At 35.5% G+C, this 21712-nt stretch overlaps 2 protein-coding genes across 2 annotated transcripts; both read right to left on the bottom strand.

Moving 5' to 3' along the window:
* Positions 1 to 14430: 14430 nt before the first annotated feature.
* Positions 14431 to 17386, bottom strand: LOC126728101 (F-box/LRR-repeat protein At3g26922-like). Its single transcript, XM_050433970.1, has 3 exons — positions 16379 to 17386; positions 14758 to 14946; positions 14431 to 14619 (listed from the first exon to the last, which is right to left on the bottom strand). Exons 1-3 carry the CDS (start codon positions 17384 to 17386, stop codon positions 14431 to 14433), a joined length of 1386 nt encoding a protein of 461 aa, XP_050289927.1.
* A 1316-nt stretch (positions 17387 to 18702) lies between these two features.
* On the bottom strand, positions 18703 to 19362 carry LOC126728099 (uncharacterized). The gene has a single exon (XM_050433969.1). It carries the CDS (start codon positions 19360 to 19362, stop codon positions 18703 to 18705), a length of 660 nt encoding a protein of 219 aa, XP_050289926.1.
* Positions 19363 to 21712: the final 2350 nt, after the last annotated feature.

Genomic DNA, 21712 nt, shown 5'->3' with positions numbered 1-21712 from the left:
AATGGACAAGGAATAAATTAATTATTTAATAAGCAATAGGCTTTCCTTCCATTTCAAGTAATAGTCTTCCACACAAATATAATCCAAAAAAATAACCAAACAAAATTTTCCTTCTTCACAAAGGAACCCCTGTTACCTTTCTAAGTCACAATTAGGATTTGAGGCAATTTCCCAATAGATACGCTATTAGTAGAGTTAGAAGTTTGAAATCTGAGTTAGAAGTTTAAATAGAAATGTAAAGCAACCCTATCATAGTTTTGTTCTTTGAAATCTTATCACGTGTATGGAAAACTAAGTTTTGTTAATTAGATTTAGGTTCAAAAGGACAATCAAATTGTGTGGGTTTGATATTATTACTACGAATATAACTTTTCCTACCCACTTCTATGATAAAATAGTGATGCTTGTAAAGTAAATTAGTGTAAACTATGTTATTCATGATTTGATACCAAACAAGCATGGAACTCACTCCCCAGGTATGATTTCTCATTCTATGATAGAATTCATAGAAAAGATTATTGTAACAACCTAAGGAAAAGTGCTAGTCACATTTGCGCTATACCTCAAAAGGACTAGTCACAATTGAGGTTTCTTATAGTTGTTAATAAGTCACAATTGAGACTTCTTGTAGTTGTTAATAAAGCCCAGATCTACCCAGCAAATACCTGATGTGGGATTCATCATACACTCACATACATCACATAATCAATCAAATTGGGGTATCACAATTTCCCCCACTTAAATCCCTAACGTCCTCGTTAGGGCCCACTTTGTGGGATAGTGTCTCCGAGCTCACACGGGGTTATTAGGCTGGCTCTGATACCATATGTAATGACCTAAGGAAAAGCGCTAGCCACATCTGCGCTATACTTCAAAAGGATTAGTCACAATTGAGGCTCCTTGTAGTTGTTAATAAAGCCTAGATCTACCTAGTAAATAATCGATGTGGGACTCATTACACACCTACACACATCACACAATCAATCAAATTGGGATATCACAATATGACACGCATGGCCCCTGCTCAAGGATGACACTCATAAATCGGAAAAATGGTCCAAATTTTTATTGTGATGCCTCAATTTGATTGATTGTGTGATGTGTGTGGATGTGTGATGAGTCCCACATCGGGTATTTACTAGGTAGATCTGGGCTTTATTAACAACTACAAAGAGCCTTAATTGTGACTTGTCATTTTGAGGTATTGCTCAGATGCGGCTAGCACTTTTCCTTGGATCATTATATATGGTATCAAAGCTGGCCTGGTAACCTTGTGTGGGCTCGAAGACACTACCCCACAAAGTGGGCCATAATGAGGATGTTAGGGATTTAAGTGGGGGAGATTGTGATGTCTCAATTTGATTGATTGTGTGGGTGTGTGATGAGTCCCATATCGGGTATTTATTGGGTAGATCTGAGCTTTATTAACAACTACAAGGAGCCTTAATTGTGACTAGTCTTTTTGAGGTATAGCGCAGATGTGGTTAGTGCTTTTTCTTGGGTTATTACAATAATCCTTTCTATGAATTCTATCATAGAATGAGAAATCATACATGGGGAGTGAGTTCCATGCTTGTTTCCATGACTTGGACAAAAAAGTGGTACAAACAGCATCTTTATGGGGCATGAAGAAGAGGATGTGGTGTATAATATGTTTTGGCAATTGGGATATTCGATCCAAAGCATCAACATGCAACAGCGGAGCACAATAATCTAGTTTTCTTCTCTCTTGCTTCCTTTCAATCACACATTTTTCAATATCCATCTCTTTTTTATTTTTATTTTTTATTTTTTATTTTTTATTTTATTTGCTTGTATAGATTTGATATGCAACAGTTGGAGCCTCTCTTTGAGTTATATACTCGTAACCGTATTATCAGTGCGGCGCTAACGCTTCCCCAATTTCTTTGTTAGTAGGGAAAAACCCTAGGTATACACGTTATTTAATTTAATTTAATTTATTTTTTATAAAGGATTTACTTCTTGAGCTACGACTCTTTACTCCTTTACCTTGAAATTCCACTCTTGAGATTTTCTGTTATCATCTCACTTATGACTTATCTCTCCTAAAAGGAAAGCTATTTACATCTCACCTTTTTTTTTTTTTTAACTTAAAATAAGTTTTAACAAATATTGAAATTCTTATTTTACTCTACACTTAAATTGTCATCTACACACTATTGCAAGGTTTTTTTTTTTTTTTTTTTTTTTTTTTTTTTTTTTTTTTTTTTTTTTTTTTTTTGTAAACCACTAAAAAAGCACACCATTATAGCCCTTGTTTTTTTTGTAGAGTTTTTAAGTGAAATGTTATTTATCTAATTTTTAATTTATATAATTAAAATAATTCAATTTTCATGTAAACTAATCATGTTTTCAAATTCAAGTTTTCTAACATTTACATTTCAATTGACAATATGATTACTCTACTAAATTTGCTTGTATATGATATAATCAATTTTAGTTAGATTTTTTTTTTATCAATTTTAGTCTTGAAAAATTATATTTCTATTGCATTTATTTTAATATATTTGTTAGAATTGTGTGGTTAAATAATTAAACATTATATCAAAGTGTCCAACCCACTACTGTTAACACTCCGACCACCACCTATGGCTATCACCTTTGTCGGCCACCATAATAGTCGATCCATAGCCCTAATGAACCTAAGCTACGCTCTGACACCATCATATGATCCTTAGCTTCGACGACTTTGATTTAGTGCCTGGAGGAGTTACCAGCACCGATGATCTCTCTTGGGTCTCGCGACACCAGATTGACGTCGCCTGAACACGAGAGAGGCATGGTTTTACTCACCTTCCTCCAGTGGCCCACCCTAGCCCACTCGCCGACCCTCGCGTTGTCGCTTCTGTGCCCTAGCACCACTACTAGATTTTTTGAAATAGGGTTTCGACCATTGATTGATTTGGTTTGATTTTATTATTTTTCTTCCCTACATTCTGATTCTCTGTTTAGGCAGCTTTGGGTTGATTTGTTGGATTTGAATTTTGTTGGTTATTGTTTAGTGGTGGATTGGGCATGTTACTATTGGTATGGATTGATTGCTGCCTTGATTGGAATTGTGTGTGTTGCTATTGGATTTGACGACTGGTTGTAGCATATTGGTGTTGAATTTGTAAGTGTGGTTCTTTTTTTCTTTTTTTTCCCCCCCGGGTTCACTAGCATATTTATTTAGTGTTAGTTTGTTCTTCAGATTGCTATTATGGAGACCAAAGATAGTGTTCAATCCCCTAATTATTTCTTATCTCCTTATATGTTATCTATTACTTCCATTTGTCTTAATGGAAGTAATTATGCTTAGTGGGCCCAGGTAGTTGAAGTGTTTCTTCTTGGTAGAAAGAAGTTTGATTACATGAATAGTGAACCCCCTATATCTACGGGCTCTAAATTTGCTGATTGGAGAGTTGAAGATGCACAAATTAAAAGTTGCTTGTGGAATAGCATGGAGTCTAAGATTAGTTGTAGTTTGGTTTTCTTACCAACTGCTAAATTTGTTTGGGAATAGGCCAAGGAACTTTATTTTGGTGTTAACAATTTGAAATGGATTTATGATCTTCATCAAAATTATTTCTATTTGAGTCTGAGTGATTTGTCTTTGGAAGACTATTATAACAAGTTTAAGGGTGTATGCGAAGAACTCAATATTTATCAGCCCATCTCCTCTGATATTAAATCAATGAAGAAACAACGAGATTCTATGCATGTTGCTAGCTTTCTCTTTGGATTACCTAAAAGTTTGAATCCAGTGAAGTCACAAATTTTAGCTAGTCCTAACCTCCCTTCATTGAGTGAAGTTTTTGGCAGACTTAGACAGGCAACATTATCTAACTCTAGTATCACCCCTTCCCCCAACACTGATGCACTACCTTCTGGTGATAAATCTTCCTTTGCCACTTATATGGGGAGTAATAGAGGTGGTCGTGGAGGTTGTGACCAGGGGGTTGTGGTAGTGAACAAGGGGGTTGTGGTAGAGGACGTGGGCTTTGTAAGTGCACTTATTGTCATGGTGAGAATCATACAGTAGAATTCTATTGGGAGTTGTATGGAAAACCCTCGGCTCACCAATATAGTTTTCAAGTTGAAGAACTGCCTTCACAGTCACTTCCACCAACATCCAGAGTAGTCTCTATACTTGAGGAAGAGTACAATGACCTCCTATCTTTGCAGTCTAACTCCGTTGGGTCTGGTTCTACTACTACATTGGCTCACCAAGGTACTTCCATTGCTTGTCTTGCCACTCAGGACCTTTGGGTCATTGACTCAGGTGCTACTGATCATATGACAGGTATCTCAGGCTTACTCTCTGACCTTAAGCACTCTAGTAGTCTTCCCAATGTTATATTGGCAGATGGCTCAACCACTACAATTTCTAGTTTAGGCACTGCCAATCTCAGTCCTAATCTTTCTCTCTCTTCTATCTTATATATTCTTGATTTTCCTTTTAATCTTTTGTCCATTAGTAAGCTTACTAAACTTTTGAATTGCATGAAATTGGTGGATTTTATTATCTGGATTGGTGTGGTTCTTCCAATTTAGTGGCTTCTCATTTGTCTATCTCGCCTCTTTAGCATCATTGTCGCCTTGGTCATCCATCTCTCCAAAATTTGAAGTCGTTAGTCCCGTCGTGTCGTCAAATTGAGTCCTTACAATGTGAAGCATGTCAATTGGGTAAACACCATAGGGTGCCTTTTGCCTCTAGGTGTGAGAGTCGTGTTAATAGTCCTTTTCATTTAGTTCATTATGATATTTGGGGTCCAATAAACACTCCCTCATTGTTGGGATTTAGATATTTTGTCACTTTTGTTGATGATTATTCTAGAGTTACCTATCTTTATCTTATGAAAAAAAAATGTCTGAATTGTACTCAATTTTCAAATAATTTTATGTGGAAATAAAGACTCAATTTAATGTTTCACTTCATCTTTTTTGGTCTAATAATACTCGTGAATATTTTCATACATCTTTGTCTCAATTTTTTTGAAGATCATGATATAATTCATCAATCTTCATGCCCCCATACTCCACAACAAAATGGTGTTGTAGAACGTAAAATGCGTCATTTGTTGGAGGTCACTTGTGCCTTAATGTTTCATATGCGTGTTCCCAAATCATATTGGAGTGATGTTGTTCTCATTGCCTATCACCTGATTAATCATATACCTTCCATTATTCTAGGTGGTCAAATCCCTTATATTGTGCTCTCTCCTAATGCACATTTGTTTCATCTACCTCCTAAGATCTTTGGTTGTGTGTGCTATGTTCATATCTTAGGTGACAAACTTGATCCTAGATCCATTAAATGTGTTTTCTTGGGTATTCTCATAGTCAAAAGGGATACCGATGTTACTCTCCTACTCATCATCATCATTTCATTAGTGCTGATGTAACAGGTGATGAATCTCAATTCTATTCCTCTCCTTTGGTTGCTAGTGACAATTCTCCTCCTTGTCTTCCTCTCTTGCCACCTGTGTCTCATACTGAATCTCCTCAGAAACCACTCCAGGTGTATTATCGTTGGCAGAAATCTCTAATAGAGACTTCTTCCCCACCTAGAGATCCGCTTCCTGATCTCGCCTCTCTTCCAATTGCTTTGCGCAAAGGTAAGCATTCTTGTACCTTTCATTCTATCTCTCAGTTTGTCTCTTATGGTCATTTGTCTTCATCTCTCCATGCTTTTACCACATCCTTGAATTCTACTATTGTTCTTAAGTTTGTCTAGGAGGTTATGTCCATCTCTGGTTGGAAGTCTGCTATAGAGCAAGAAATGTCTGCCCTCTCTGAAAATGCTACTTGGTCTTTAGTTTCTCTTCCTCCAGGGAAAACTATTGTTGGTTGTCATTGGGTATATATTGTGAAGTATTTGCTTGATGGTTCTATTGAGTGTTTGAAGGCTTGCTTGGTTGCCAAATGGTATACCTAGACATACGGTGTTGACTATGTTGAGACATTTTCACCTGTTGCTAAATTTGTTTTTACCCGGATTTTGATCTCCTTGGCTGCAAATTTGTGTTGGCCATTATTTCAGTTAGATGTTAAAAATGCCTTCTTGAATAGAGATTTGAAGGAAAAGGTGTATATAGAGCAACCACCTAGGTTTATTGCTAACGGGGAGTCTGGAAAAGTGTGCAGGTTGCATAAGGCCATCTATGGTCTTAAACAATCTCCTAGGCCATCTATGGTAGGGGTGAGCAGAAAGTCATTGGTACCGATCCAACCGATTGGTGCCAATCGTCCTACACTGCCACTGCAACTGATGCCAATGATCGTTGCGAAGGGAATCCCGATGCCGGTGCGATGTGGTCATCGGAGCTGGAAATTCAAAACCGATACATGCTAAACCGAACCGATACCTGTATGTATATCGTTCTCCACTTCTCGGCTTCTAAAGTTCTTTTGAGTTCTCTGTTCTCCCAAGTTTAGTCTGTTTAGTTTAGATAGTAGATACGGCGTCGTTCGTTCACAGGTTCTCATTTTAATAAAACGGCATTGTTTTGTCTCTCATTTTTTTTTAATAAAACGTCGTTGTATCTGGGTGTTATTAAAAAAAAAAAAAAGAGAGACAAAACAATGCCGTTTTATGCTAGGTTTTCAGATTCTGCCCTAGTATAAATTCATTCTTTTGTGACCATAACCCTTTAACTCTCTCTCTTGTTCTCGCCTCTCGCCTGAGTCCTGACTGTGCCTTGCCTCTGAGCAGTGACTGTGTGATGCCTCCAGTCACGGCTGGCCTCTGCAGCAGCCAGCAGCAGGCGCTTGCTCACCAGTCACGGCAAACCAACGGCAAGCCACCAGCAACGGTAAGCCACCAGTCACGGCAATCTCATTAGCTAGGCATACAATGTAGATCACGATGGCAAAGAAAATTAACATTTTAGTTGTTGGTTGATTACATGTATCCATTCACGTTGCATGTTGACCGAAATTGATGAATACAGTGGAGTTTTACTTTGCCACCAGTCATGATTCACCATTTTATTTCTAGTTTCTACTTTCTTTTCTCTTTGTTTGATTAGTGAAGTAAACTTGTTTCGGTACTAAGATACATGCTAAGCCCACAATTGATTTGGACCTTATCAGATATCTCTCATCTAGCCCATTTAAATATACATTTCTCCACTAAAATATACTGTATTGTGTATAGTGTATACCCTCCCAAAAAAATATCATATCATATGAAAGTGAGATATATATATTATTATTATATAGTCTAATACTTAGCCCCCTAAAAAATAATGAAATAAAAAATTAATAGTTTAATACTCTAATATGTCTTACTGTCTTAGGGTCAAACGATTGAATCGACTGCTTTAATAAATTAATATGTCTTAGGGTTGTAAGTAACTTACTTTAATATGTCTTAAGTAACTTTCTTTAGTCCCACTTATTTTTTGGCACTTGTTTAGAGTCTTTGAACTTTGGAGTGTTACTGTTACATTGTTACTTTAGTCACACTTAATTCTTTATAAGTAACTTGCATAGTTGCATTGCATGAGCTAGCTAATTTGTGACTCGGTGTGTCACAATCTACTAAGTACTAGTGCTAACCTTTTTTTTTCTTTAGCATTTTAATTTTTGAGGGAGACAGAGATTGAAAGAGTTCACGCTTTCAATCCTTCACTGAGAGGTAATCACTAATTACTCACTATATTCAACATTTTGATTTTAAATATTTAGTACTTAGTAACAACTACTTTAAGTTTATATATATAAAATGAGCTTTTATTTTATATTTATTCAATATAAATATAAAATAAAAGCTAATTCTCTAGTTCTGAATTGTTGTTAATATTAGTGACATGAATTGTTGAGTAATGACTAATGATTGTTAGTCTGTTATTGTTGCCTTGTTGTAACTAAATTGATTAGTTATTGCTATTATTGGATCTAGTTGTGACATTCATTGATTGAGAGTGAGCTATTTGATATTGTATTTGCTGGAAAAATTATAATTTGATATTGTTGTGGAAACTTTGTTTTTTTGTTGGTTGGAAATTTTTTTATTAGATGAATGTCGATACTCCACCTGGATTTGGTGCCCCTGGGGACCCTAACCCACCTCCTCCTAGTCTTGGTAGTGCTAAACCTAACCCACCTGAACCTATAGCACCAATTGGACTTAGTGCATCATTTCCCCCACTATCACCTAAATAAGGTGGTAAGGACCCGTCTATAGTATGGCAGCACTTCATTAAGTTGGCTGTTTCTGTTCCCAATAATCCTAGGTCTGAATGCAAATATTGTAAAAATCAATATAAATGTCATGGTAAGAAAAATGATACTTTGGGCATGTTGCAACACATAAAGGTGTGTAAGAAGTGGCCTTTTTCCCGTGATGATAAGCAAAAAACTTTGTCTTTCCAAGTCGAGAGAGAAGGGGAAAGTGGTTCAAATGTGTTAGTGGTTGCAAACTATGGTGAAGAGAGGATAAGTTTGGCATTGGCAAGGATGATTGTTATTGATGAGTTAGTTGCCTTTTAAATTTGTGGAGCGTCAAGGCTTTCAAGAATTTATGGAAATAGTTGAGCCTAGGTTTCCTATTCCCCATCGCACTACCATTGCAAGGGCTTGTATGAAGATTTATTCTAGTGAGGTGGATATTTTGAGAAGGGCTTTTGTTGGGCAACGGGTTTGTATGACAACATATACTTGGACATCCATACAAAACTTGAACTACATGGTAGTCACTGCATACTTCATTGATGGGGATTGGACTTACCAAAAGAAAATCTTGAACTTTTGCCCTATAGCTAATCACAAAGGGGACACCATAAGTAGAGCGGTTGAGTCATGTTTGTTGAAGTGGGGTATAGACTGGTTGTATACAATTACCACGGACAATGCTGGCTCTAAACTGATTATATGCACAAGAAAACAAAAGAAAGAAATAGTAGCATATTGGGTGGTAAGTGAGATATGTGAGAGCATCTCCCGCAAGGATTAAGAAGTTTCGAGAATGTGTTGAAAATGAGAAAATCAAAGCCAAATGTTTGTTGTCCCTTGATGTGCCAACAAGGTGGAATTCCACTTATCTCATGTTAAATTATGCTTTGAAATTTGTGAGAGCATTTGATAGGTTGGAAGAGAAGGATGGACATTACAAACTTTATTTTTGTGAAGTGGATGGGAATGGGAAAAAGCCCATTGGTCCTCCTAATTGTCTTGATTGGGAAAACGTCAAGACCTTTATGAAATTTCTTAGCATATTTTATGAGGTGGCACTTAGATTTTTTGGGTCCTTGTTTGTCACTTTTAATACATACTTCCATGAGCTAATTAGCATTGAAGATCAATTACAACAATTGTGTAGTGTTGATGGGGATCCACTTTTGAGGAGCATGGTGATAGAGATGAAAAAAATATATGATAAGTATTGGGGAAGTATAGATAATATCAATTTGATGCTTTTTTTACTGTTGTTCGAGACCCAAGGTATAGATTGAAGTATGTAAAGTTTTGGTTTAGGGAGTGGTATGGAAAGGACAAGGGGGATGTGATGAGCTCTAAGGTTCGGGATGCATTGAAGAGGTTGTATGTGGAGAGAGTGGGTCAAAATGGAGCTTCGAGTTCTAGTGGTAGTGGTAGTGGTGCTTCAATGTCTAGGGACTTCAGCCCAAGTGTTGATAATGCTTCATTGTATCAGATTCCACTTTTCCTTTAGAATTGATTGGGTAGGGGACCCTATTGACAGGAGCTCTATTACAGTGATGGTTGTTTTTCTTAGGCAATTCTCCAATTACATGGTCAGCCAAAAAGCAACCAACTGTTTCTAGAAGTTCTACAAAGGCTGAGTATAGAGCTCTTGCTATTACTGCAGTTGAGCTCTATTGGTTGAGAATGCTTTTGAAGGATTTAGGGGTTTATTTACATCATCCCCCAATTTATGGTGTGATAATGTTACTGCCCTCTCTTTGGCCTCTAATCCTGTTTTTCATGCTCGATCAAAACACATAGAAGTTGATTATCATTTTATTCGTGAAAAGGTTATTAATAGGGACATGCTAGTTAAGTTCATGTCTACTCATGATCAATTGGCTAACTCGTTTACAAATAAGGCTCTTCCTACACCTCGATTTCATGCTTTGCCCACCAATCTAATGGGAGTTCCTCCCCTTAGCTTGAGGGGGGATGTAAAGCCACAGCAAGCTTAGTGCAGTTGGTGTTGGTTTTGCAGAAAGCATTCTGGTGGTGCAGCAATAGAGCAAACGACCTGCAGCTTTTCTATGGAAGTTGAGTCACACGACATGTAGTTTGGTAAGGGATGATTAGTGCCAATTTTGGTATGGTTAAGATGCCACGTGTCCTGTGGTGATTAGTGATTAGAAATTCTGTTATTCCAAGAGTATATCCCGTTGAGTTAGTTAGAGTTTGTTAGGGAAATTCTCATGTATAAATATCTCATTGCTTGTAATCTTATTAGTTAGTGAATCAATAATGCAATTCTGATATACATTGAATCTAGACTTTTCTCTCTAGAATAGCTTGCTTTTCAAGAAGGGGGTGGCTTAGGTTTCATGCTTGATCTACTTTTTTTTTTTCCTTGAACAAATTTTTCAACAAGTTTTGGCCGTTAAGCTAGTTGGGAAAAATAGAATAAATAAATAAATCAGCAAGTGTAGTTTGATGGGCTGGCTTGATGGCGGTATATTTTTTCACTTCAACAAGTTCAATTGTATATGAAAAAATAATGTACATAGCCAATGTCATAAAAAGTTTATTCAGTCTGAACTATTTCTAGTAAGAATGATATCATGCATTTTACGCTGTCGTTTTAACCAAAATGATAAATCGTAGATTTTCAGTACATAATTCAAAGTTCAGTCTGGTGGTATGCACCAAAGGTATTCAAATGACTTTTGGGCTTCAAACTTATCAAGCAAAAATATTTGTAGATACAATGCTCACCCACAATATTTAATTAATTTCTCAAGGACATAAGTTCATTTCAAAATATTTTGAGAGAGTTTTAATCTATAGCATTTGCTCCTAATGATAGCTCTTTATTGTCAGATCAAAATATCAATTGGTTTTTGGTGTAGGCGAAGATTGAATCTCAAATTTCTTATTCAACTATCAGAGACTTTATTAGTCGAACTAATTAGAACTCACCACTTTAAAATATTTGATTTTAAAAAAAAAAATCAGGAATTTCATAACTTTTTTTTTTTTAATACATACAAAGTTTCATAACTTGTGTATTTTTCAGCATCAACTAGAAATAATAATCCCCATTTATTATTAGGAAAAAAAATATATAGAAGACTAGAATTAATAATCCTGCTATGTGTTTGTCAACGTTGTTATATGGTAATGGTCCTATCCAACTTCAAACTGTCAAGATTAATGCCCTAAAATCTTATTGTATGCTATGTATGACATTATATTCTATGTAATAAATTTGTTTTATTATTATCTAAAATAATGGTAGCATGAATATTTGGACATTATTATATAGTCTTTGAGATGCATAGTATGTGATTTATGTAATTTAGTCATAGAAAATATAAATCACAAGTTCTTTACAAACTCAAAATTTTAGTTTGTAGTCAGTGATGAAATTGGGCATTTCATCTGCAAAGACTATAACATGTCAATTAAGATGATTTGTTTTAATAATAAAACTGAAGACTTCTAATTGATATGCTAATATGTTTTAAGTGTATAAAAAATATTGAATTGGACCGTTATGAGATTTATTATTTTATTAACGACTGTCAAATCAATAATAAATCTCACAACTTTCATTTACATAAACTCTCAATCTTGAGGGAATAGTAAATCCAATCATGAAATGTAGGTTGCTTTCATATATTAGAAGTGAGATCTAAACAAGCGTTCAAAACCTTAGTATGTTGGGCAACCACACATAATGTTGAAGGAACACATATTTTTAAGATGAAATGCATAGTCTCTTTATAGAGAGATAAAATATTTCCTTGAGATAAGTTTAATGAGTTTGGTTATTTAGAGTGTTAGGCCTAACCACTTTAATAAAGAGTCACTAAAGTTTATATTTTATAAAATTAGATTTCATAAAATATATATTAATAACTTAAATAATTAAATCGAGTACTTAAGGATCAAGAGGCAGTAATTTTCAAAGTGACAATTACATATTATGACTTTGTATTACTACGAATATTTTTATGAAATGATTAAATTTTTTAATAAAGTTTTGGGATATAATTTATTAATAAAGCCAAGAGTGCCATTATATTTATATAGTGGTATTAAATATAATTAATGATAACTTTGGGCTTGTCAAGAGTTGATAGATAAGTCCAAAGCTCATTGGAGTTATAGTTTTATTTGTCAATTTTGGTCTCACTCCAAGCCACACAATAAAACCCAATTGGACTGGCCCAAAAGGCTAACTCAATTAGATAATCAGTTATTTATTTAATAAAAATTATTAAATAAAGTAATAGCCAAGTACAAAAAAATACATATGATTAAAAAGAGAAAGATTCAGAGTCTTTTCTAAAGAGACACTTGGTTATTTCTCTTGAACAAATACGTATAGAACTGATTGAGACATCACACATCTTGGACACATTGTGGAATCGAAGTGAAGATTGAAAGTTTTCCCAAGTTCAATCTTCATTTGTTTTGAATTTCATTGTACCAAGGTACGCCTTCTTATTAATTTTTTGTTTCTAAAATTCAGATGTTGCATGTTATCTCACATGAATGAAGTAAATCCGTTTATATTCCATTACGTGTTTTTGTATGAGATACAAACTATATTTTTCCATGTGTTTCCCAACACAAACCGACTTAAAGTACTTTAAGAAACTAACCAACAACAATTTCTCATTAGAGCAACTAGGCCAAACACAAATTTAGTAACTCTTGTGTTTGAATTATGTGAAAAACGTGATATATTCCACCATCATCTAGCCGTGTAAAACTGCTGAACAAATTAAATTTTGCATCAACAAGCTGAAAATTTTTATTCTTAATGCTGACAGCATAAAAGATAGAATACATTGAAGAGGAGACTCTCATGTGTTCTCTGTCACTTGTTTTTTTTTTTTTTGATAGGATGCTCTCTATATATCACTTGATATTGCAACATGACAAATGCATCACTTAATATTAAAAATAAGGTCTTTCTTTTGGATTTTCACATTACAGAGAAAAAAGACATAACAGCAAAGTTTACGTTCATCATTTAATTTTAAATTTGATAAATAAAATTTGAAAGTTTGTTTAGATGTTTGTTTGTTTGTTTTTTTTTTTTATTTTTTTTTTAATTTTTAATTTTCCAGTTTTTAGTATTGTGGAAATATTTGGTAAGAGAATTAATAATTTGGAATGGAAAAAACCAAAAAGAGATTAAAAAATATATATTTCCACCTTTTCAAAGCAAAATAAATTTTCTACAATATAGCTTTGTACTCTAATCTTTCCCTCCATTCCTTTTGTGTCATAATAATTATCTCACTCGTCCTTGTGTCGTCCTGTGTTTACATAAAATACTAATGATTTTTGTAAACAAAAATGAAACACCTCAATTTCAAATAATATTTTCTAAAGATTAATTTCTTAAAAAATATTATATACAAAAACAAATGCAGATTGATCATTAACTTACAGCGCAAACTTTTCTTTTTTCTTCCTTACAACTGTAGAGGATTCAACCCCAATTGAAAGAGTTGAACAAGTCACTGGACAGGCTAGCAATTGATGCTAGATTTGTTTTGAAGAGTAAAAGGGAAAGACGAAGTACACGCTGACAATGTACAGATAAGTTCACCACATAAAAGAATCCACCAAGGGATACAAAGTAATGGATAAAAACTTTTACCACTTTAAGAAATCCAATTAAGAGATACAAAGAAAGAAACTGCCACCTATCGGAATCCACCGAAGGATAGGACTTAGGAGTTCGACAAGAAGACATCCTTCTTCTCACAAACCAAATACTAAAAATAACACTGAATATTCATTTTCTCTACTTTTCATCCATACACAAGGTTACAAACTTAGGGACTTGTTTTAGGTCCAGTACATCTAGTGTACTAGATCCAGTCAGATAATGACGCGTGTTCAAAAATAAATACTTGTCATTATCTTAATGGGTCTAGTACTACTGGATGTTAGACCTAAGCCTGATCCCCCAACTTGGAACAAGAAAATTAACAAACTTTGGAATTGAAAAAATACACTTTGGGAAACCAAATAGATACACAGTTCCTGTGTACATTATGCTGACCGTAGTAAAACAGCCATAAAATCCTCCACACACTGTTTGAGAACTAACTTTGAAAATGACCCAAAAAATGCTGACTCCAACTTCTTTGGATTTAGATCGATGTTAGTGATCTTTGTAGGCTTCTATAGAATGGTCTTTTTTACTTGTCCCATGTGCACTCCTGTGTCAACAATATCCATTCTAAAATTAAACAATATTCAGTGGCATATTTCAAGTGCTGAAATTGAATCAGATAAAGCATCACAATGACAAACCTTCACATACTCCATCCCATCCAAATATGGTTCTGACTTGACAGCCTTTAAGTAATGCCTCCAACACTTCATGTGACTATCACCGCAGCATTTTGGCTCTTCTTCTTTGATAACTAGTGTCTCAGATAAGAACTACAACGCACAATACATAAAATGATGAGAAAAACAGAAATAACACTAAGCAAAACAGTTACACGGTCCCGAGTAAAAAATTTCTCAATTATACATTTAAAGCCCTTTTCTCCTCGCTAAGAATTAAATTTTACTCACATTTACGAATTCCTTGCTTTCTGAATCTGCACGTATCAACAGGACTTTTGGATGACAACTCCATAATAAGCCATCTAAAAGAGCTGTATAGTCTTGCATTATAGGAACATTTCCCAACTCCAAGTGCTCAACAGTTGCAATTGGAGGAATTGGTAGATCTTTACTTAACTCCTCGGGAGAAAAGGAAATCTGAGTAAGAAAGCAAAAACGTAAACTTTAGCATCTTGAACTTATTCACGAAATTAATTTTGTATAAATGCTGTATCACAAACTTGAATAAGAAGGCACAACCTGTATTTTTAAAGACTAATAGAGTGATAGAAACATTTAAAGAAAAAAAAATTGGTTGAGGAAAAAGGCAAAAAAATAGACAAGCACATGTATATGATATGTTGTTGTGAAAATTTGGTGAAATAAATTTGTTTACACAAGGTTAAAGAAGAGAGAGAGAAGATAATATGACACAAGAAATTTATGTGGTTTGATAATATGCCTACGTCCACGAGATTTCTATTGTTAAGGAAGTCAACAATAGTGGCTAAGCAATCCATGACACATTTAATGCATGAGTGCTGTAAATCTTCACACAAGCTTACATACAAGGAATTGTATATCTTTGACTTTGTTAATCAAGTCATACTTTCACGCATATGCATGCATCCATTTATGGCCTATGGAGTCATACATTTAGGCTATGCATGAATTTGGTTGCATGTATTTTCGGCTAAAAGGTGAAGCATGGATGCATCTAAAATGTTCCAGAACATGAGAGAATAGTGTAAGATTTCTATCAACATAGAAGTCAAATATTTCGACCATGGGTTCATGCAATGTTCTGATGATTGTTGGCTAATATCAAGCCACCAATTCGACAATTCAAACCATTCCAACATATGTACACAATTTCAATTTGCTAACGTATAATAGACTATGAGCTTTAAATCCACTTTATTTACTTATATAGTATAATTATTAGTATTGCATACTCTACCTTTTATATAAATACACTCATATATATTTTATTACTTGTATAATACAATACTATTCTTTTAGTATTTCTATCACAATTCATAGACATGAGATTAAGGGTTTGCTTGTTTTATTTTGTAAGTCAAGATAGGAAACAGGTTTCTATTAATTGATCAAGGAAGAAAAGTATGTAATTAACCTGTAAACACTCACTAAAAAAATACCCGTATATAAAGTAAGAAAATAGAACTGGTTTATTGGAATCATGGAATTAGACTATGTGCTTAATATCATCACTGTATGAACGTCAAAATGGAAAAAAGAAAAAAGAACTGGCACTGGAATCATGGAATAGACTATGCACATAATATCATCACTATATGAATATTGAAAATGGAAAAACAAAATAAGAAATTAGACTTCAATATATTTTTGGGCTTACCGTGCAATTGGGGATAAACCACAACGTCAAAGTTTGGTGCTCCATAAAATTTCGAAGATATTGTCTGAGTGTTATAAACCTGAAAGTGTCTAGATGACTGTCTAGCCGAAGTGTATTTTCAATTTTTAATAGAAAACAAGAAGTGATGGAAAATGAGGACGGTATTGCACTGCAATTATATTCAAAGTAATGAAGATTTGCACAATCAACCTGAAGCATCGGCAACTGTTTATTAGGACATAACAAACTTAAACTCTTAAGTCTATCACTGGAAATTTTAAGTTTGGAGTCGTAGAATTGCAAGTCCAAGGTCTCAAGTAGGGGAAACTTAGAATTAAGGTCCTCAAACAATTTAGAAGTTTCGAACATTGATATTTTCAGTTTCTTTACATTGTTGCAAGCAAACGAATCTGAGTCCAATCGTCCAGGATCACCCCTACAGTATAGTTCTTCAAGATTAGGAGCTTCAATCTTAATCTTTTTGACTCCATATAATTTAGCCTTCTTAAGCTTGGGAGCATAATTTATGTGAACACGTTTCGCTTTCACGCAACAATTCGATTGAGTGAATTCCTCAAGCAAAGGGCAGCAACGTAGGATCTTTGTTATTGTCAAATAATTAACGTCAACTCTCTCTAGAGTCAGCTTTCGCAAATAAATAGACTTAATCATATCGTCACCAAAATAGTTTCCCAACACTTTACAACCCTTCAACGTTAATTCGGCTAAAGATTCAACAAAAAAGGTTGTCTTAGGCAAAACATACCTTCCCACTTTGTTCATGCTGGTCAACTCAAGGTATAGCGATTCCATGAGATTTCTATTAGCCAATTTAATCCAGTTATCAATACGAGAGGCATATTTGTGATGACAAAGGGTCATCCTCAACCTAAACTGTTGGACAATTTGGATTGTTGTCTTGTGCTCACGGAGTGGTAACAAATCTTCATTAACAGACCTAACAAATTTCTCGATTTTCTTCTCAAAGTGAGCTGGGCTATTATCATAATACGTTCCATCACAGAATGTGAAATCATACCTGGGCAGTGAGTTCCACACTTGTTTCCATGACTTGGACAAAACAGTGGTACGAGCAGCATCTTTATGGGGCATGAGGAAGAGGATGTGGTGTATAATATGTTCTGGCAATTGGGATATACGATCCAGAGCATCAACACCATCTAGATTTCTTCTCTTCTGCTTCCTTTCAAACACCATCTTCTCAAAGATGAATAATTATATCTCGGTGGCGGCGGCTTTGCTTTGTTGAGTTGAGTTGTGATGGTTGCGGCGGCGATTCAGGGTTTTGATGGGTTAGGAGTGAAGTAATAGTCGCAGATGTCTGCCAACAAGCAAAACCTAGTTTATAAAGTGACTTTTCTTTACTTTTATATATATGCAAGAGGTTTCCAAGTTCCAATGTTATTCAATAATTAGCATAGGGAAAGGAAATAATTTCGTAACCTATATGGAAAGGCAAACAACTCCTAATTAAATTACATTAATGATTATTCAGCAAAAAAAAAAAAAAAAAAAATTAATGATTAAACACGGTAAATAAAATTAAATTTGGCTCATGAATTTGGATTTTGAAAAAAATAAATTGCAATAGTAGGAGTCAAAAAAAATTTTAATTAAACCGATTACAATATGTCATGTCAGATGCAACTGCATTATTTAAATTAACGTTACATGGGTGAATTAAAATTTGCAATTTGGGCCATAAAATAAAGAATTTTTTTTTCTATTTAGAATTAATGGATAATAATTTTTATTAAAATAATAATAATAGAGATAATTATTTTCAAGTAAAAAATTATGGAGAAAATCTTTATTGATTATTATCTTTATAAAAATTAGTGTATAACCCGTACATATGCATATGTACAATTAAAAACAATCAGTGACGGGTGTTAATGGAAGATGTATGTGATGGTTGTAAGTTGGCATCGGAAAATTCGAACCATTGTTTTTGGACGTGCAAGTTTGCTCGTGAGATGTCGGAGAGTTCTAAGTTAGCTCTACCTTTTGAATTGGACCAAGATTGTAGCTTCAAGGAAATAATGTGGGGCTTGCTTATGGAGGAGGACAGTACACCGGAAAAGGCAGCCAAAGTAGCGACCTGTGCTTGGGCGTTATGGGGAAATCGAAATTAGGTTAGAATGGGTGGGCAACACAAATCCGGGTTGGCTCTTGTTCAAAAGGCAGTACAATATTTGGAGGAATATTATGAGTATATCTAAAAGAAATTAAAATAATTAAAATAAAAGAGAGAGAGAGAGAATAATTTATATCAATATATGTGTGTAATTGTAATTTTTTTAAATTATATTGTGCATATACACTAGTAGATTTGGGCTACAAAATAATGTTAATTAAAAACCTTATTTTCGAATTTTTTTTTTTTTTTTTATTTTAGAAGGAATTGACTTTTATTTTTCTTTCAAATATTAATATAGAAAATGGAGTAAATAATTTGGTGGCTTTTTTTTTTTTGAGAAGAAAAGGAGCCACTTTATTCATGTATGGAAAAATTATGAAGTTACATCAACATAAACTAGATAGGTAATGTCGGCTGGAACATATTCCATCCAAACAAACAAAGGAAACGACATTCTAGCTCTCCTAGCTAAAGCATGTGCAACACCGTTGCCCTGCCACCTAACATGAGAGAAAGAACAAGTTTGGAACACACCCCTTAAGGACTTACAATCTTTTATAATATGACCGATACTAGACCGGTCTAGGCAAAGGCCTACTAGTGCTTTTACCACAATCTCGGAGTCTCCCTCAAATACTACATGTCTCAAACCCAACTCCTCCATGAATATCATCACTCTCCTTGCTGCCATTGCCTCTAAGACTTCCACAGTCGATGGCATTTCAATTTTCTCTGCTAGAGATCCCATGGCTTGACCCCGATCATTCCGCACCACAACACCAATGCCTGCTTTCTCTTCATCCACAAAACAAGCCCTGTCATAATTCACCTTATACATTCCTTCATCTGGTGGTACCCAACGTTGTGTGTGGGTCAGTTTTCTGTCGGACCTACCAACAGAATTTCCATGGAACTCAGCTAGCAATGCTGCTGCCGCTTTAGGGATCTTCTCAGGGGGTTGGTGCTGCTCGTTGAAGTGCTTCTTGTTACGCCTGGTCCATATCATCCAAGCAACCACCATAAACAACTCCATATTTACGTCCTACTGCCTTGCCGAGAACACCAAGTCTGCAAACGAGCCCATACTCTGTTCTGGGTTTCTAAGTTTCTTGAACCCGTACCCCCAGCAACCCAGCACCTGATCACAGTCCCAAAGTGCAAGTTGGACCGTTTCCTTTGCTCTGTTACAGTTGCTGCATAACGGTGACTGCACCACCTTCCGCCGATGCAAATTTGCCAACGTTGGGAGTGATTCGGTGCATGCTCGCCAACCAAAGTGTTTTATCTTGTTTGGGATTTTCAAACTCCACATCCACTTCCAAAATTTCCTTGAATCATCAGTGTTTGACCCCGACGCAACATCCCTGTTTTCCAACTCGTCTAATAGTTGATACCCAGTCTTTACCGAGTAATTTCCATCCTGGCTTCGTGGCCAAACGGTGCAATCTTCCTGTGGCGTTCTGCACAGTGGGATAGCCTTAATTCTTTGAGCCAGATATGGAGAAATTTTCTGGTCAATCAACTGGCCATTCCATTCCATAGTTGTCTGCTCTATTAGTGAGCTAACCGTGGAATCATCCTTACATTCTAGCATGCGTGGTATTGCTTTGGTTGGAAGGCAGCCCGGAATCCATCTATCCTCAAACACCCTAATCTGTGATCCATCACCAACCCTCCATAACATCCCCTTCTCAATGACATGCCTTGCTTTAAGGATACTTTGCCAAGCATAGGAGCCTTTCTTGCTTTTTGCCTCCATTACCGAACCCGTGGGAAAGTATTTTGTGCTGAAAACCTTAAATAGAAGTGAATTTCTATCCGTTTGTAGTCTCTAAATCTGTTTAGCAAGCATAGCCTCATTGAATCTCACCAAATCTTTGAACCTCATACCCCCCTCCTCTTTCGGTTTGCATAACACCTCCCAACTCTTCCAATGAATTTTTCTTTGACTACCACGTTCACCCCACCAAAATTTTCTGATTTGCATTTCAATCTCCCTGCACAAACCCACCGGCAACTTGAAACAACTCATTGCAAATGTGGGGATAGCTTGCACCACCGCCTTGAGCAAGATCTCTCTCCCCGCTTGAGATAGGAGCTTTTCCTTCCAACCTTGAAGCTTTGCCCACACCCTCTCTTTGATATAAGTGAGACTTGCCCTTTTATTTCTACCAACCACAGCGGGCAAACCAAGGTATTTTTCATATTCCTTGATTTCTGGAACTCCTAGGAAGCTTATGATGTCTCTCTTCATTTCTTCAGGCACTGCTTTGCTAAAGAAAAGGGTTGTCTTCTCCCGGTTTATTTCTTGACCGGATGCCCCTTCATATAGTGATAGGATGTGTTGAATGGCTTGCAACTCCTCCATCCTTGCTCGGCAAAACAACAAAGTATCATCTGCAAAAAATAGGTTAGTAATTTTTGGGCCATTTTTACATAAGGAGAAATCCCGAATAACATTATCCCTTGCAGCATGTTGGATCAATCTATTCAACCCCTCCGAGCACAACAAAAAAAGGTATGTGATAATGGGTCCCCCTGACAAATTCCCCAAGTTGGAGAGATTTCGCCTTTGGGTTCCCCATTAACTAAGATTGAATAAGACACTGTGCTGATACATTCATAAATGAGGTTCACCCAAGCATCACAAAAACCCATTTTTTTCATAATTTCAATCAAAAATTTCCACTCCACTCTATCATATGCTTTACTCATGTCTAGCTTTAAGGTCATGAAATCTGCTTTCTTCGACTTCTGTGTCTTCATATGGTGTAACAACTCAAAGGCCACCAAAATATTATCTGAAATAGCCTTATTTGATTGGAATGCACTTTGTGACTCAGAGATCAGATGTGGCAGGACTTTTTTAAGTCTATTTACAATAACCTTTGAAGCTAACTTATATATGACATTGCAAAGGGATATGGGACGAAATTCAGAAACAACAGTAGGGCTTTTTACTTTGGGGATTAAAGTAATGAAAGTGTGATTAATAGATGGAGGAATAAAACCTGAGTTTAGGCACTTTAGAATAGCTACTGAGACATCATCTCCAATAGAATTCTAGAACTTTTGATAAAACAAAAGAGGTAAGCCATCGGGTCCTGGTGCCTTTAGTGGTTCCATCTGTTGAAGTGCCTCATCAATTTCAGCCTTAACATATTCAGCAGCTAGCATGGCATTTTGTTCCTCTGTGATGGTAGAAGGAACTACCCTTAGAACTTCCTCCATGTGTGTTGGTGAGGCCGTTGTAAATAATTGGTGGTAGTAGTCAACCAAAATATCTGAAATCTCCTCTTCGTTTTTGCATACCACCCCTGCTTCATTTTTCAACTCCTCAATCCTATTCCTCTTATATCTATGAGAAGCCCGATTGTGAAAAA

Source organism: Quercus robur, chromosome 5, assembly GCF_932294415.1.
Source record: "Quercus robur chromosome 5, dhQueRobu3.1, whole genome shotgun sequence".
Classification (NCBI taxonomy): Eukaryota; Viridiplantae; Streptophyta; class Magnoliopsida; order Fagales; family Fagaceae; genus Quercus; species Quercus robur.
Note: the sequence above shows the minus strand (reverse complement) of the source record. Positions and strands in the feature narration are given on the sequence as shown.

What these genes read in the sequence shown, in the direction of transcription:
- LOC126728101 (XM_050433970.1), bottom strand. Translation starts at nt 17,386, where the DNA reads ATGGTGTTTGAAAGGAAGCAGAAGAGAAGAAATCTAGATGGTGTTGAT. An exon ending in AACAGTTGCCGATGCTTCAG is followed by an intron (nt 14,947 to 16,378) that starts GTTGATTGTGCA and finishes TTTCTTACTCAG; the next exon opens with ATTTCCTTTTCTCCCGAGGA. An exon ending in AAAGCAAGGAATTCGTAAAT is followed by an intron (nt 14,620 to 14,757) that starts GTGAGTAAAATT and finishes TGTGCGTTGTAG; the next exon opens with TTCTTATCTGAGACACTAGT.
- LOC126728099 (XM_050433969.1), bottom strand. Translation starts at nt 19,362, where the DNA reads ATGGAGTTGTTTATGGTGGTTGCTTGGATGATATGGACCAGGCGTAAC.